Source organism: Harpia harpyja, chromosome 10 (assembly GCF_026419915.1).
Source record: "Harpia harpyja isolate bHarHar1 chromosome 10, bHarHar1 primary haplotype, whole genome shotgun sequence".
Lineage (NCBI taxonomy): Eukaryota > Metazoa > Chordata > Aves > Accipitriformes > Accipitridae > Harpia > Harpia harpyja.
In genome coordinates this window covers 37,913,360-37,927,144 of record NC_068949.1, presented here as the reverse complement: position 1 = coordinate 37,927,144, position 13,785 = coordinate 37,913,360, and the positions used below count along the sequence as shown (strand labels likewise).

The window sequence follows — 13,785 nt, the reverse complement described above, 5'->3', positions numbered from 1 at the left end:
CAAAGAGCACAGCTCCCCAATATCTGCCCAATTAACCACCAAGTTTGCAGTCTGAGCTGGTCTTCTTGCTAAAGAAAGAGCTTGTGATTCTGCCCAACTTTGTGTTTCTCAGGAATGACATTTGTGGACTTTGACTTCCTCATATCTTCGCATTAGCTAGCTCAGCTCAAACCATGTAAGCATTAGTTAATCCATGAGGAACAACGGAAAGGCTCTGGCTTTGAAAATCCTGGAGTTTCACTGACTAATATTTTCATTTTGTTATTTCACCACAGAATTAATACATTGACCAGATGGTTAAAAGATTAATACGTAGCTTTGTGAAAAATAAGAGGTCTACGTGAAATATCTCATCACAATAAAAATACCTTAGAAGAGGCCCCAAAGATCAATAGAAGGCAACTACTTTCCATTCTCAAGGATTGTCTTCCAGTAGCATATATAAAGTTTAACACCTGAAATTCCTGTCAGTGTCAGGACCATGATCATGTTGGTGAGGCTGACAAGATTGTCATCACTACTCAGCAGATGCAGGGCTCCTGAGAAGCCTACTTCACAAACACCTTACATTGGAATTTTTAAGTTGATTTTGGGCCACTAACACTTTGTTTATTAAGAAATGTTGAAAAACATGGATTTGTTCCAGTTTGGCACAAATTCAAATTTAAACAAAAATATGAGAAACAGAAATCCTGCATGTACACATTTATCTACAAAATCCTAGTTAGAGAGGGTAACTAAGGTTTCTAGAATGAACAGTCATGATAAATAGGATGAAAATATCTATTATCTACCACTATCTTCCTATTTCCATTCTCATTCCCTATGAGCCAAACATTTACTTTCAAATTATTCTGACTGTGTGGGAGCCACTGTGTATGACCTTTATAGGCTTCTGTGGTTCAGCAAGGCATGGATGTTTTCTTCAGGGAGAATCTTAATCTTTGAAGGGTTTCTTCTTATTATTAAAAAAACCCCAGGTTTCTATACTCTGTCATATGTTCCCTCCCAAATTCCCAAGATGAATAATTGATTTATTTTCCTATAGCTAATCAAAAGTCCTTAACAAAAAAAAAAAAGCTATCTTTGAGCAACATTTTCTATTTCATTCTAAATGTTCTAACTACAACTTACTTAATTAAGTAGATAAGGGAAATGGAAATTACAGAAAAAAAATCTCAATATCTACTTGCTAAACATCACAGGGAGATAATTTTTATTAGCAAATACTATATCTATACATCTCTATTGTGTTATACAGCTACCAGTAGATGGTGCCTTGGTCTGTCTGGAAAAGAAAACCCTATACAATTGGCACATCAGTTACGGGAGTTCTTATCTCAAACATTCAAATTACACACCAATTAAAACTATGCATCATTGAGGACTAATTATCTCTTAATTAGGTGTTTTGGTTCCCTTAAATCAATAGTTGAACTATTAACAGTGCTTCTGCTTTCTCAGAAATATATCAACTATGTTAAATACTTAGAAATATTCTTGTGGCTCATATTAAACCTTTTCTAAGGTGATTGGAAAAAGAAATGTACCAGGAAGAGTAATGAAATTAGCATTTACATTTATTGGAGTGGTGTAGAAGTTGGCACAATATGGTTGGCAACCTTGTTCCAGTATATTTTAAGACAAACATTAACAGGTCTATCATTATTTGTTAAAGAAAAAAGGTATAATCTAATCATCAGAAAACACCTCCTCATTTTAGCAATACTTCAGGATTTACGGGAAGCATTTTGGAAAATGCTAGATTGGATTTGGGCACATTAAGCTTTTTGGGACTATTATACAGTCTTGTGATTTATTCTCCACACAATTGGCCTTGCAACTACAAGGAAATAAATTATACATATTATAGATAGTTAATTTTCCAAGGCAAGAACCAGTAGGTTTCTGGTATTATATTTGATTACCTCAGAAAGAAAAAAGGTATTCATAATTGCTGTAACAGTCCACATTTCGATAGTAATTTTCAAGTACTTCATATAATGCAATAATTATACATGTAACAGATATACCTGTAATAATGTAACTATGACACAGAATTTTTAATAATGGTATTTAATGTGTTGAACAACAGAACGGAGTTTAGTTTTAGAATCTAGTACTGAAAGAAATGAATCTTTACCACCATGCTGCTGTCCCACTGATTTCAATTTTAAAATAATTTGGAATTCCTTCACTTAGTGGAGTTGTTTATTTCTAAAAATAACTCCAGAGCAAAAACTCTATTTACATTGAATTGAAAAACAATGAAAACATCTTTTCATATATTTTAATCAGATATAACAAACAATCCTATGTAAGACATAAATCTGAATCTCCAGACTTTTTTCTGTCAAACAAGCTAAATGTTTCCACTCTGACATGCCCAGAAAGGTAATTAGATGAGCCACTTCGGCAGAATATCAAAGTGCCAACGTATCATAAGCAGCCACGTGATCTGTTACAGAAATCTCTCTTTCTTTAGATCTACATTCTTCTACTTTCCAATCATCAGCCAATTCCCTTACTGTCTAACTTAATGTCTACAGTCAATGCATAAAACCTGACAAAAAACTAAATACTATAATATAACTTTCCTTCAAAATCTCTCCCAAAGCACTGTATACTACTAAACCTGTTGTTACCTGAATCACTTCCTTCCTACGTTCAGATACAAACTTGCATTTGCTTTTCTCCAGTCTCCTGGTCCTACCCTCCTGCTTTTGGCCCTGCAATTTCACATGTCACTTCCTTCACGTTCTAGGACGGATATTACCTGGTGCCTAATCTGAGCACATTAAGCTTGAGGTTTGCATCCAACTCTGTTGAGGATAATTTTCATAAATATGTGTTAATTATTATTATTATCAATCCTGACTTTACACTATGATCAATATCATAATCCCTATTGAAAACTGAAGCCAAGTATATATTTACATTTTAGGCTGTACTTCAGTCATCTATGAACTAACCCACCCTGTACTGCTAGATGCCATCTATTCCTGGGTTTTTTCTGTTCCAAAAGAATTTCGTGCTCCTTGCAGAATTGGAACTAAATGGTAGCTCGGTTGATTTCCCAGGTTTTTGTTCTTGGTATACTTTCAAACCTCTTTTTAAGAGGGATTTTATATTTACTGTAAGAAAACGTCAAAGTTGTTTTGGACGCTAATGTATCCACTTCATCATCAATACCTGTTAACTGTTTCAAGAATTATAGTGTCTTCACACATAGCTATATGCAGTTACTCAGCAGCCTCTATGAAAACCATTAAGGCACTTAGAAATTGAATCATAAACCATAAATCATAGAGATTAGATTTAGGTATGCAGTCACTGATGGGAGGAGGTTCTGTACAAACACAGCTACATGTGGATAAATACACATTTTCCAAGCAAAGATTCCAGAACCATGACCTTTGCAAATTTCATAGGTCTTAAAAACTAAAAAGTTCTGATCTTTATTTGTTAATTTAGTAATTAGGTTTGTGCTACCGTTTTAACTTCTAATGGCAGTGACTGACAAGTTTTACTTCTTGGAGCTTTTACAACACATAAGTCATTCATGAATGTTAAAAATTCAAAATGAACTCCAAAACAAAAAAAGCTGAAATAAATTATGCGACACAGTAAATTTTATTACAAGGGTAGATATGCTTCTTGATTTACATTACAGTCCTTCTGCAGTTGCTACAGGCAGGCTATTAACAGGGGAAAGAAAATCAATTCTGAAACAGGAGCCAGTAAACTGAAAGAACACTAGTTTCCCCTTTAAAAAAAAAAATCCCTTGAAAATTTATATATGAAGTAGTTTTATTTGTTGTGCTACAAACAAATAAAATGTAAATCTTCACCATAATTCATTATTCTGTTCTGGCATACAAACTAATACAGGGTGCCAAAGCTAGTTTTCCTCAGAAAGAACAGTGCAGAAAAAAAAGAACCCAACAATATTCTACTAAATCTTGCAGTAGGCTTGTTTAAGAATAATTACATTCCTTCTTTCCAACACATTTGGGCATTCTACATGTACACTAACATCATGTCTAACTTCACTGTAACAATAATTGTTCTATGCTGTGGAAACCTGTTAGATTAACTATTCTATGATGAAAAATGAATAAAAAGATTTTTTTTTCATTAAATACAAACCTAATTTTGCCAAGCAGTGCTTTGCTGCTTAGGTTGAACCTTATAATTTAAACTGACCCTCCCAATTAAAACTCAGACACTTGTGAGTCTTTCATTTACACTTTAGGGAAGAAAGGAAATAACTAGTAGAAGAGTTATTATTATCTCCAGATGCAGCTTTAAAACTGGTAGAAAATTTTGCTGTTAAGGCACAAGCTGAGATCAGACTTATAGGTTTGACAGTTATAAAGAGATATAGGTGCATGAAAGCAGCTGATCCAAAAGCAAGAATGCTATTGCTGTCCTTAGGGAGACAGCACATCAACTGGATGGCCAGGACAGCGTTTTAAGGGTATTTGCTTGTTTCATATGCACTTGCTACTTTTCAGAATATGGGAGCAACTGATGGGGAAAAAAAAAAAAAAAAAAAAAAAAAAAAAGACGACATCTGTTACCAGCTTCAATGACAAAAATCCCTTGCCATAAAATTAGCTTCCTGAAAGTGAAGAACATGTTACTGCTGTTACTGATATTTGCATAGCTGTCAGAAGCCCAAGCTTTATGATTGCTTACTGCTTCAGGGACCACTGACCATTATTTGAGGTGCTGGCTACAGCCTGAGTTACTGCTTTTCAATAAATGTTACAGCCTTCAAATTCCATTACCAGCGGAGTCTGAATTACATCTACTCTCAAAATAAAATAAAAAAAATGAGCAGAAACAAGTTATGGGGCTTTGCCATGTATTCTGTTCAGAAATCTAGCCTAAGACAACAGCTTTTTCTCAGGGAGTCCTGTTTAACAGATATACAAGACATGGTACACCTAAAGGGTTGGGACTGTCACCGACACCCAGTCAAACATAGGGATGGTAAGTCTGAATGATAAATCATGTCCTATTACTTGGACGCTTGAACCCTCTAATAACAAAGATACTTTATAAAGACTTCCTCTGAAAAGATGCATAAACTACTGTTGCCTATTAAAGTCTGGAAGAGCTAAGCTTAAGGGTCTATATTCATCCTTATTTTCCACTCAGCTCTGCATTACAGGAAATGGAGAAAAAGTGTGGTATAAACTCTTCCAATGATTCAACAGGAAAATATCCAACATTTGTGTGCTGGCATATAACTACTACACACTTCTGAGAAAAACTGGTAGCTGTCCATGTTACACCCAATAACAGGTCTATTTGTGGAAACAGCTCTGAGCTGAAGATGTCCTATATCACCATCTTTCTAATGACCCCTTATGCAACTATGTCACATTTCTGTTTCTCCTTTGATGTCAAGGAACAAGAGATCTTATAGCTAAATAAAATGCTTTTAGCATCAGGAAATTTCAATGCAGCATTTTCCCCTGAGGGTTGCAGAGCTCTCTTCCTGACTGAGCACCCAGCTATGGCCCATAGCCATTATGGACAGAAGGGTGCTGACTAATGGGAACCTAGAGTATAATTTTATAAAGAGAGAAGGACTTCATCTGAAACTGAAAACTTCCTACATAGTTTCTATAATTGGCAAGTAATTCACTGCTATCCAGTGCTGAAGAACTTGTATTCTGAGGTCATTAGACTTACCAGTGACAAAAATAAAATGGGTCGCTGGGTAGTTGCTGGTGAATAATTAGCACAGACCAGCACATCTTCAGGAAATTGTTGTATGGAAACAACCATCACATACTCTTTTTTCAAAGTCAGGAAGTCATATTTCAGAAGGGGATATTTTGTGTTAGAATCACCAGGAATTTATTAAGATTTAGGGAAAAAACTCCAAGCTTGCTGAATAGGTAACCTGTATAGTAAAAGTACTTGAGGAAGCAACTGTGAGCCATTGATCCAAATAAACAGTCACCTGCTGGGATGTACAGTTTTTCCTTGTAGTCATGAAAATCTTGAAGAGAACTGAATGCAAAAATAGAGATAATATAGGTGAGTTTGACAGAAAATGAAGCTAAATGTCTTCTATAATGAGGAGTGCTGTTCCTTCTCCAATAGGAAATGAAATGGTAAATAGCATTAACTCCAACACCAACACCCAAACCTTCCCAATGAAAGACACAAGCAATCTTAGCTCCAGTGCCAGCATAACAGGAGGCATAAAAGGAGAGTGGTGAAATGCATATCAACAACGAAACTTGAAATATCAGTTACATGGGAAGTAAGGTCACTATTCTGCTTCCTTAGGAACTCATTCGTTACATAATCTATTCTTGACAAGTCACAATGAATAACATAAATACAGGATACTGGTACTTAGACTGTATTTAAAAAACGCTAGATGTGAAGTATTTAGTCCTCTACAAAAGTATTGTGTAAAAGGCACGTGACAAATTTCATGTTGCTATCTTACTTATTCCTACGAACAGAATACATCTCAAGGAAGTCACAGTAATTTCCTTAGTTCTAACAGAATTAAATGAAACCTTCAGTACTGAGTTGATATAAAATATTAGTATGTTTTTAATCAACACAATCTGACCAATGCAGCGTGACTGCATTAGTGGAAAGGACTACAGTGCAAATAGTTCAGTGTCCAAGACTATTTATGCATAGGCCAGCTTCCATGACATCCAAAGCCCTGCACTAGAACATGGAGCTAACTCTCTAATCACCACAGAAAGGCAAAGGTGGCTAATTCAGGAAACTACTTCCTAGACCATTTGAAAAATAATTCAGAGACCGTCTAGAGAGTTCCCCATTCCAAACCAGAACTTGAATCCATCAACAGTATCTTGACTCTCCCAAAGAGTCCTTTCACCCGTATAACAGTAACATCATTTTTGTAAGACTTATCATCCTTTAAATGGATGCTCTTTAATATAACAATAGATTGATATCAACAACTTCTGCATATTGTGAAAGTGAAATCTGGAATGCTAAGAGATGTAGATGTAGAAGAGCATAAATATTAGAACTGTGAGGCCATTTAGTACTGGCCTTGGAAATTTCAGCCTCTGGATAGGTATGAGCCATGAATTCCCTGTCTGAACCCTAAGTCATAAGAAGGTTCATGTATTTTTTAAATTTCTATTATATACAGAATTTTAAAGTAAACATATAAAATCAAACTTGTTTTCTCTGAAAAGCTTCCTACTCCATTTATCATTTGAAGATCTTATCTACTGCTAGAGCACCAAACATTAGAAATCTATATGGGTGATGTGAACTTCAGATATTTCCTTGGAAAAGAACAAACCACAGCATAAAAAAGTTGAGAGCTAAATAATAATCTTGTTGATTTAGAAAGACAAATACAGAGGACAATATTAACATCCTGAAAGAGTTTTCATAATTGGACCTTAGCTGCTGCATAAAATTGGAGTGACTTAATTTCTAGATGGAAGAAGGTTTTTTATGAAAAAATTAGCATGACAGGAAAGGAATGCAATACTCAAACACCATCATGTCTCAGACAGAACTGTCTAGACTGATGAATTTCAATGGGCCTCAAAAATAAATACAAAAAAATCTGTGCAACTGTGGCAGATAAGGAAGTCTGGTTTGTTTTGTTTTTTTTAAATAAAGAAGGGATGTGGGATGTAACCAATGATCAGAGATTCCCTTTATCATGCATTAAAACATGTTGCCATTAAGATGTTATGCTGCAGTGGGAATAGCACAAGCTAGAGCTGCAATCTGCTGACATCTGACAAAGAGTTGCATATCTTAGGAATACATCACCTTAAAAATGTTTGTCTTACATGATGATATAGGCACCTTCCAATCTTAAAGGTGAACAGAGTGTGTAACGCATTTACCACTTAAATTGTTTCATGGCTTTGTTTAGGAAGGCTATTTGGCAACTGAAGTTGTTCTATCCTTAGAAAGTGGGATTGGTGAGTGTAAAAAATACCCATAATATGAAGAGTAAAAGCAAGCAGTTAAACTTCAGGGTTTTTTATATAATGTAGTACATGCATAACTGTTAATAAGTTGTACCAATTCATCCTTCGACACTGTGTAACACATATTTACAGTTAACGTTCATGTATGATTAAGAAAAGTTTAGCTTTACTGAACACAACACAGGAATAATATTTCTCTGCCAGTTTACTTAGAAGATGACTGCTTTAATCCAGGAGGCTCCACAGCAGATTACTTTATCGTATATATATCTATATATCTATATAGATATATGAAACAGGGGTCTGTATTTTATAAAAACGGGGGGGGGTCCACCAAAATGGACATCTGTAGAATATTTGTAATTGTGGTTAACTGGCAAGTATTTTGAGCTTGTTCTGGTTTCTTGAGCAAATCACTAGGAATTATGAAATTTTATTATCATTTTAACAATTTAATTTTTAAGAATTAATTCCATAAGGGAGCTATAGCCAAAAGCTGGTCATGCACATAAAGAGCTCCTTGATTGGTGCAGGGGATGCAGTATTTACAAATGCAGCTATAGTAATGGTAACTATAAATATTGCTGAAACTTCTTGGGGGGGTTGGAAAAATAATCATCATCATTGCATTGATTTTTTTGAGTCTGCCACTGCACAGTATCTGACTACTCCAGAAAATAATCAGTGAAATTGATTCCAATGAAGTCAAAGAAGAATATAAATTCTAACCAAATATACTTAGCGTTAACTAAAGTTTGTAATATTGCAATATGATATAGACCTTCAACCTTTAAGAAAATCGGAGGCTAAGCTAATGATTAACAAAAGATTACACTCTAATATCTAGGTACATACATATGTATTTGTATGCCCTTTTTTACGTATACATCTAAATGCATAAGATATATTACAAGTAAACATTTATGTTCAATAATTTTAACTTCAGATTTTAAAATTGACAGTCTGAAGTCTGATTCACTACTGAAAGCACAAGCATCATAATGTAATTCTTATACACAGAAAATGCAGCATGCAAATAATACTGTTTGTACAGTTTCTGTACGAGTGAAAACATGAAATTCAATGTAAAGCTAAGATGTCAACATCTCTATAAGCACAAAACAGTCATACTAACCTGTATTTTGATTGGCCAGGAGAAATTGCTGACATAGACATAGAAAGTGATGTTTGGGTTGCTCCGAAAGTTAAATTTTTCACAGGAAAAGCTATCTCTGTATTCCTTAATATTAGCCTTAGAAACAACAGGAATCTCTTCTCCAGATATTGTTCCAGCTAAAAAAACCCATAGGTAGAGATATATATTTATGAAAAATATCAATCATCATTAAAGGTGCCAAAGTAAATTCGCACAAGAAACTTAAATTCTGCAATTACTTTTGGTGTCTTCATTCTACAACTTTAATAATCTTTTACTATGGTTTACATGGCACATTAGGTATATTTTGTGTACACACAGAGAATTCACAGAAACTCTTACTCTGGTTTCAAAAGATTATGAATAAATCATAAAATTGATAGAAGTTACATGAATTTCAGAAGAAAGTTGTTATGGTCAGCTAAACAGAAAATATGCTTTCCTCTAGTAATTTACATTCCATTTCAATAAAAACTCATAGATTAATAAAGCTTGAAACTGAATTTGTCTACATCTTACATTATTGCTGTACAGTTTTAATTGTTTGTGAAAGCTTTTATAACATACCTACTAATAAAAGTGTATCATTTTTTGCAAATATATGGGTGACTGTGCGAAGTGAAAATAAAGCAATAAATAAAATTTACTAACTATGGTATGTTAAAATACTTCAGAATTACATTGATGAAAAAATTTGTGAGTTTATGTAAGACAAACTCAGAACCTTCTTTAAAAAGATTTTTTTTTTTAATTTTAGTATGATTTTATTTTAAGCATAATACTTCTCCTTGGATGTGTTTTCAGAAAGTCAATAGAACCAATTCAGAAAAACTGTCTAAATAAAGCTTTTCTTCCTCCCTAAAACAAAGAAGAGTAATGGGGTTCAAAGTTGGAGAAAAATAGATAAGCAGCTCCTTTTATCAGCATACACAGAAGAACTTTATTGTTTGATATCAATGTTAAGGTTAATAATTAAATTTTTAGCTTGAACACTGAAACAAAGAAATAAAATCTCAGTCTCTGCAGTAGTTAAGGAAGCAATTTATCTTAATTAAAATCACAGCATTTCATAACACTGTCATTTTAAAAATTTAAATAGACTACAAGCTTTTCTTACCAAAGTAATTTTAATTGAATAGGAGAGAAAGTTAACATATTAATGAAGCTTTGTTCAGATTGCAAATTATCATCTGAGGTTTAAATAATATAATTAATAATGGCATAATGATAATGGCAAAAGAACACATTTGGTAAATGTTTATTATCAAAATTAGCAACAAAGAGACAATCAGGTTAAAACAGCTTAAAGGATCATGAAATCACATGGGAAAAATTCATCACACCAAAATTCACCCTCACCTGTAGAACCAATGGACCATGTAATATTGAGGTTAAAGTTGTTTGATGCATTAATTGATATATCCAAATTTTTATTTGACTAGATAAAAAAAGAAAATATATTGAAGTTAAGAAAATATATCAGAACCTATTGAATATAACCCTATTGCACATAACTGAATATAGCCTTTTAATTGTCTTGCATTTTTCATTTTAAACAGAAATAGAAATGGTAATAACTCAGAGCCAAAGGCAATCCTCTCTTTTGCTTCAGTAAGAACAGGGTACAAGTAAGCATATAACTACACCAGTTATCTTTTCAGATTGTGATAAAAATAATGAAATAATTTTCTTTACAAAACTAAAGAAAAAATACATGGCAAATGGCTACATTTTAATTACAATCAAAAAATTACTTTTCAAATCTGCTTATAAAGATTTCTTAACTGAAGGATATACTCCTTTAATTCATCTCAGGAAGATAATAAAACTTGTTATTCATGAGAACAACAATAAAATAAACCAGTTGATAATCTTTTGGAGTGTTTGTTGATCTGAAGTGCATGCACCATTTAGAAAGTTTTCTCAGTAAATGCACTGGAATAATTTTCAGTTCTCAGAAAGATTTGAAATATCTCTAATACCTTATAGGCACTTGGGAAACCTTTAATCATGGTCAAATACAATGGAAATCTTAATCATGACTCTCCAAAACTTGTCTAATGTTAATAACAATTTTTTACCTGTTCTGGATTTGCTATAAAGTTTATGGCAGTGTGATGGCGATCATCTTCTTGTAATAAGCTGAAGGTAAACTGGTAATCAATCAAAAGGCTGTCTGTGGACAAAACAGAAATTAGAAATAATAAAATAGATTCAAGTGTATACATATTAAAAATATATTATGCAAGCATCTAAAAATTTACTGCTTACTTTTATTTTAAAAAACATGAAATAATCTTGAAGTCAGAATTATTCACATGCATTTAACTGTTTAAGTATTTGCACTACAATGTCTTGAAGCAATAAAAAACAAATAAAATTAGGTGAAGCAGTAATAAAAAAATAAAATTAAGAAAAATAACTAAATTAAGAAACAGATTCTATCATGGAGTCAGAGCAGCTATTACACATAACTTGAAATAGTCATTCTTTGTAAAGTAATTATTCCAAAATACAGTATCAAGCATCGTTAGAGTGTTAGCCGTTCCCTAATTTTACTCTGAAATAATTATTCAAATGTTCTGTTCAAAATGCATGTAAATATTTTAGGTTTACATTCATACACTTTACTGTGTTATATAAATGGTTTACATAGCTACATTACTATAACACATTTTAGAATTACTAGGTTTAAACATTTTAGAAAAAAAGTTGCATCTACAGTAAAATTATATAGTATGAGCTCATGATACTATAGTAAATAAAATTGCTAATAATAAAACGGTGCAGTGGAATTTTGAATAGAAATTATGTGACCACCAAGCACTTCCTTTCTAAATTTCCAGAATTCCAAGAGATTTTTCTAAGTGGCAAGTGATATGAACTTTTCATACAAGAGAAACAAGTCACAGTCTAGTATTGACTCAAAAAGATTCCATTTCACTTCCAAATGACATTTATTCTACACATTTTTCTTTCAACCTATGAAAGGAATGGAGGCCACCAGGCAGTTCCTGAATATTCATGCCATTCCTGTCACTGCATACTAACAGCACTGCCCTGATGGCCAGCCAAAGTTGGCATAGGTGCAGAAGGGAGAAAGGGCCATCCTCAGATGACCCAAACCATGCTTAACCCTTCCTGGAAGGAGCATAAAATGATTGGGACAAGTCAGAAGACGTAAGTTTTGAGCTATCCCACTGTGTTCATGAAGCTGGAGGAATGAGATTAACCCTTAGTCGGGTCATAGCACTAGGAATGACTGAAAAGGAACTTTTCTGCTGGACGAAGAGGTAGAGGTGGACTTGTCAGGGTGAAGCAGGTTTCCAGCACCTCCATAATGTAAGAAAAGGACCCCGTCACCAGGGATGACTGTTGCTGTAATTCATAGAGGGTGCCACATAGAATCCCAGCAAGCAATGTTCACTGCAGTCAGATAGGCAAGAATCAGCAGAGCCCTCAGACGTGTAAATTGTGTTAGCAGATAAATAATCCTTGTGCAACAGACAGTTGTGAACCAAAAGTGGGTGCAGTGGATGGATCTTGAATGCTCTGTTACAGGGGCAGATATCTTCAGAACTAACAGAATGAATCTTCTAACTCTTTGACCATTACAGTTCTACAGGCATCAAAAAATTCTGGTTTTTGCTCTGTCACGGGAAATAAGGAGGTGACTTGTAAATGTACATGACTCAGATTATTATTTTGTGCATGTTAAAATATGGTTGGATTCAAGTCATCTTTGATGCTACATCCTAGTGAATAATTTTGAAGCCCTATTTTGATCCCTGTCTTGATGACATTCTACTAGTCAACACCACACAAGCAGTGTGTTACAAGTAAAAAATATGTGATCATAAAGACAAAATCAGTAAATACAAAGAGAGTGAAAGATTAAGCCAAAGCAGGAAAAAAGCTGTCTCAGCCTTTTGTTGGACTCAATAGTTTGCTTACTGCTGACAATCACCTTTTCTGCAGCAACACATCATCTGAAAAAATACACTCTATTGTATCCCATGGGATGCCTGATATAGGAGGAGAAAAAGAAAGCTTACTGGTCAATGAAGCATGAATATAGCCCACTGTATTGTCTTAATAGTTAAAGAAAATGAGTTTGGTTCTTTTGTTGGTTTGTTTTTTGGTTTTTTTACACTGAGTGTGGAAAGGAAATTAGAAAATAAAGGAGTTACATGAAAGGATTTACCATGACCTTCGAAGCGGAAAAGTCCACTTTCTCTATTATCAGCCACTACAGTTCCATTATTAAAATATGAATAAGTTGATTTAGATGTCTTAGATAATGAGTTTTGATCAGGTTTTTGCAAGCTTATGAAGGCAAAAGATGAATAAATATTAAAGACCCCATTTATTTATTAATACTACTCTACACTTCTATAACTATGCAAATCTAATTGATAAAGTCTCATTGACTCTATTAGTAAGAGTGTGCCACATCTACATATTTAACAGTAAGATTACCATTGCACCACAATGTATTTAAAGGTAGCAGGACAACAAAAGATGGCAATTAGAGATTGACCCCTATTAAAGGGATTAATAAACCCTTTAATAATCATGAGTTGCAAGGCCAAAAGGCTAGTATACTAATGTATAGATACGCTAAATCTCCTGATCTGGTCAACTTGGGGTCCCACA

The 13,785-nt window shown here is 33.8% G+C and overlaps 1 protein-coding gene across 4 annotated transcripts in view; it reads right to left on the bottom strand.

Moving 5' to 3' along the window:
• The window catches only part of ATRNL1 (attractin like 1), a 542,514-nt gene that overhangs the window by 300,036 nt on the left and 228,693 nt on the right, over positions 1 to 13,785 (bottom strand). For all 4 annotated transcript variants that reach the window (XM_052798373.1, XM_052798374.1, XM_052798371.1 and 1 more), the window contains exons 22-24: positions 11,211 to 11,305; positions 10,489 to 10,567; positions 9,109 to 9,266 (exon numbers count right to left, since the gene is read on the bottom strand). In XM_052798373.1, coding sequence (XP_052654333.1) covers positions 9,109 to 9,266; positions 10,489 to 10,567; positions 11,211 to 11,305 — 332 coding nt within the window. The remainder of the gene's footprint in view (positions 1 to 9,108; positions 9,267 to 10,488; positions 10,568 to 11,210; positions 11,306 to 13,785) is intronic.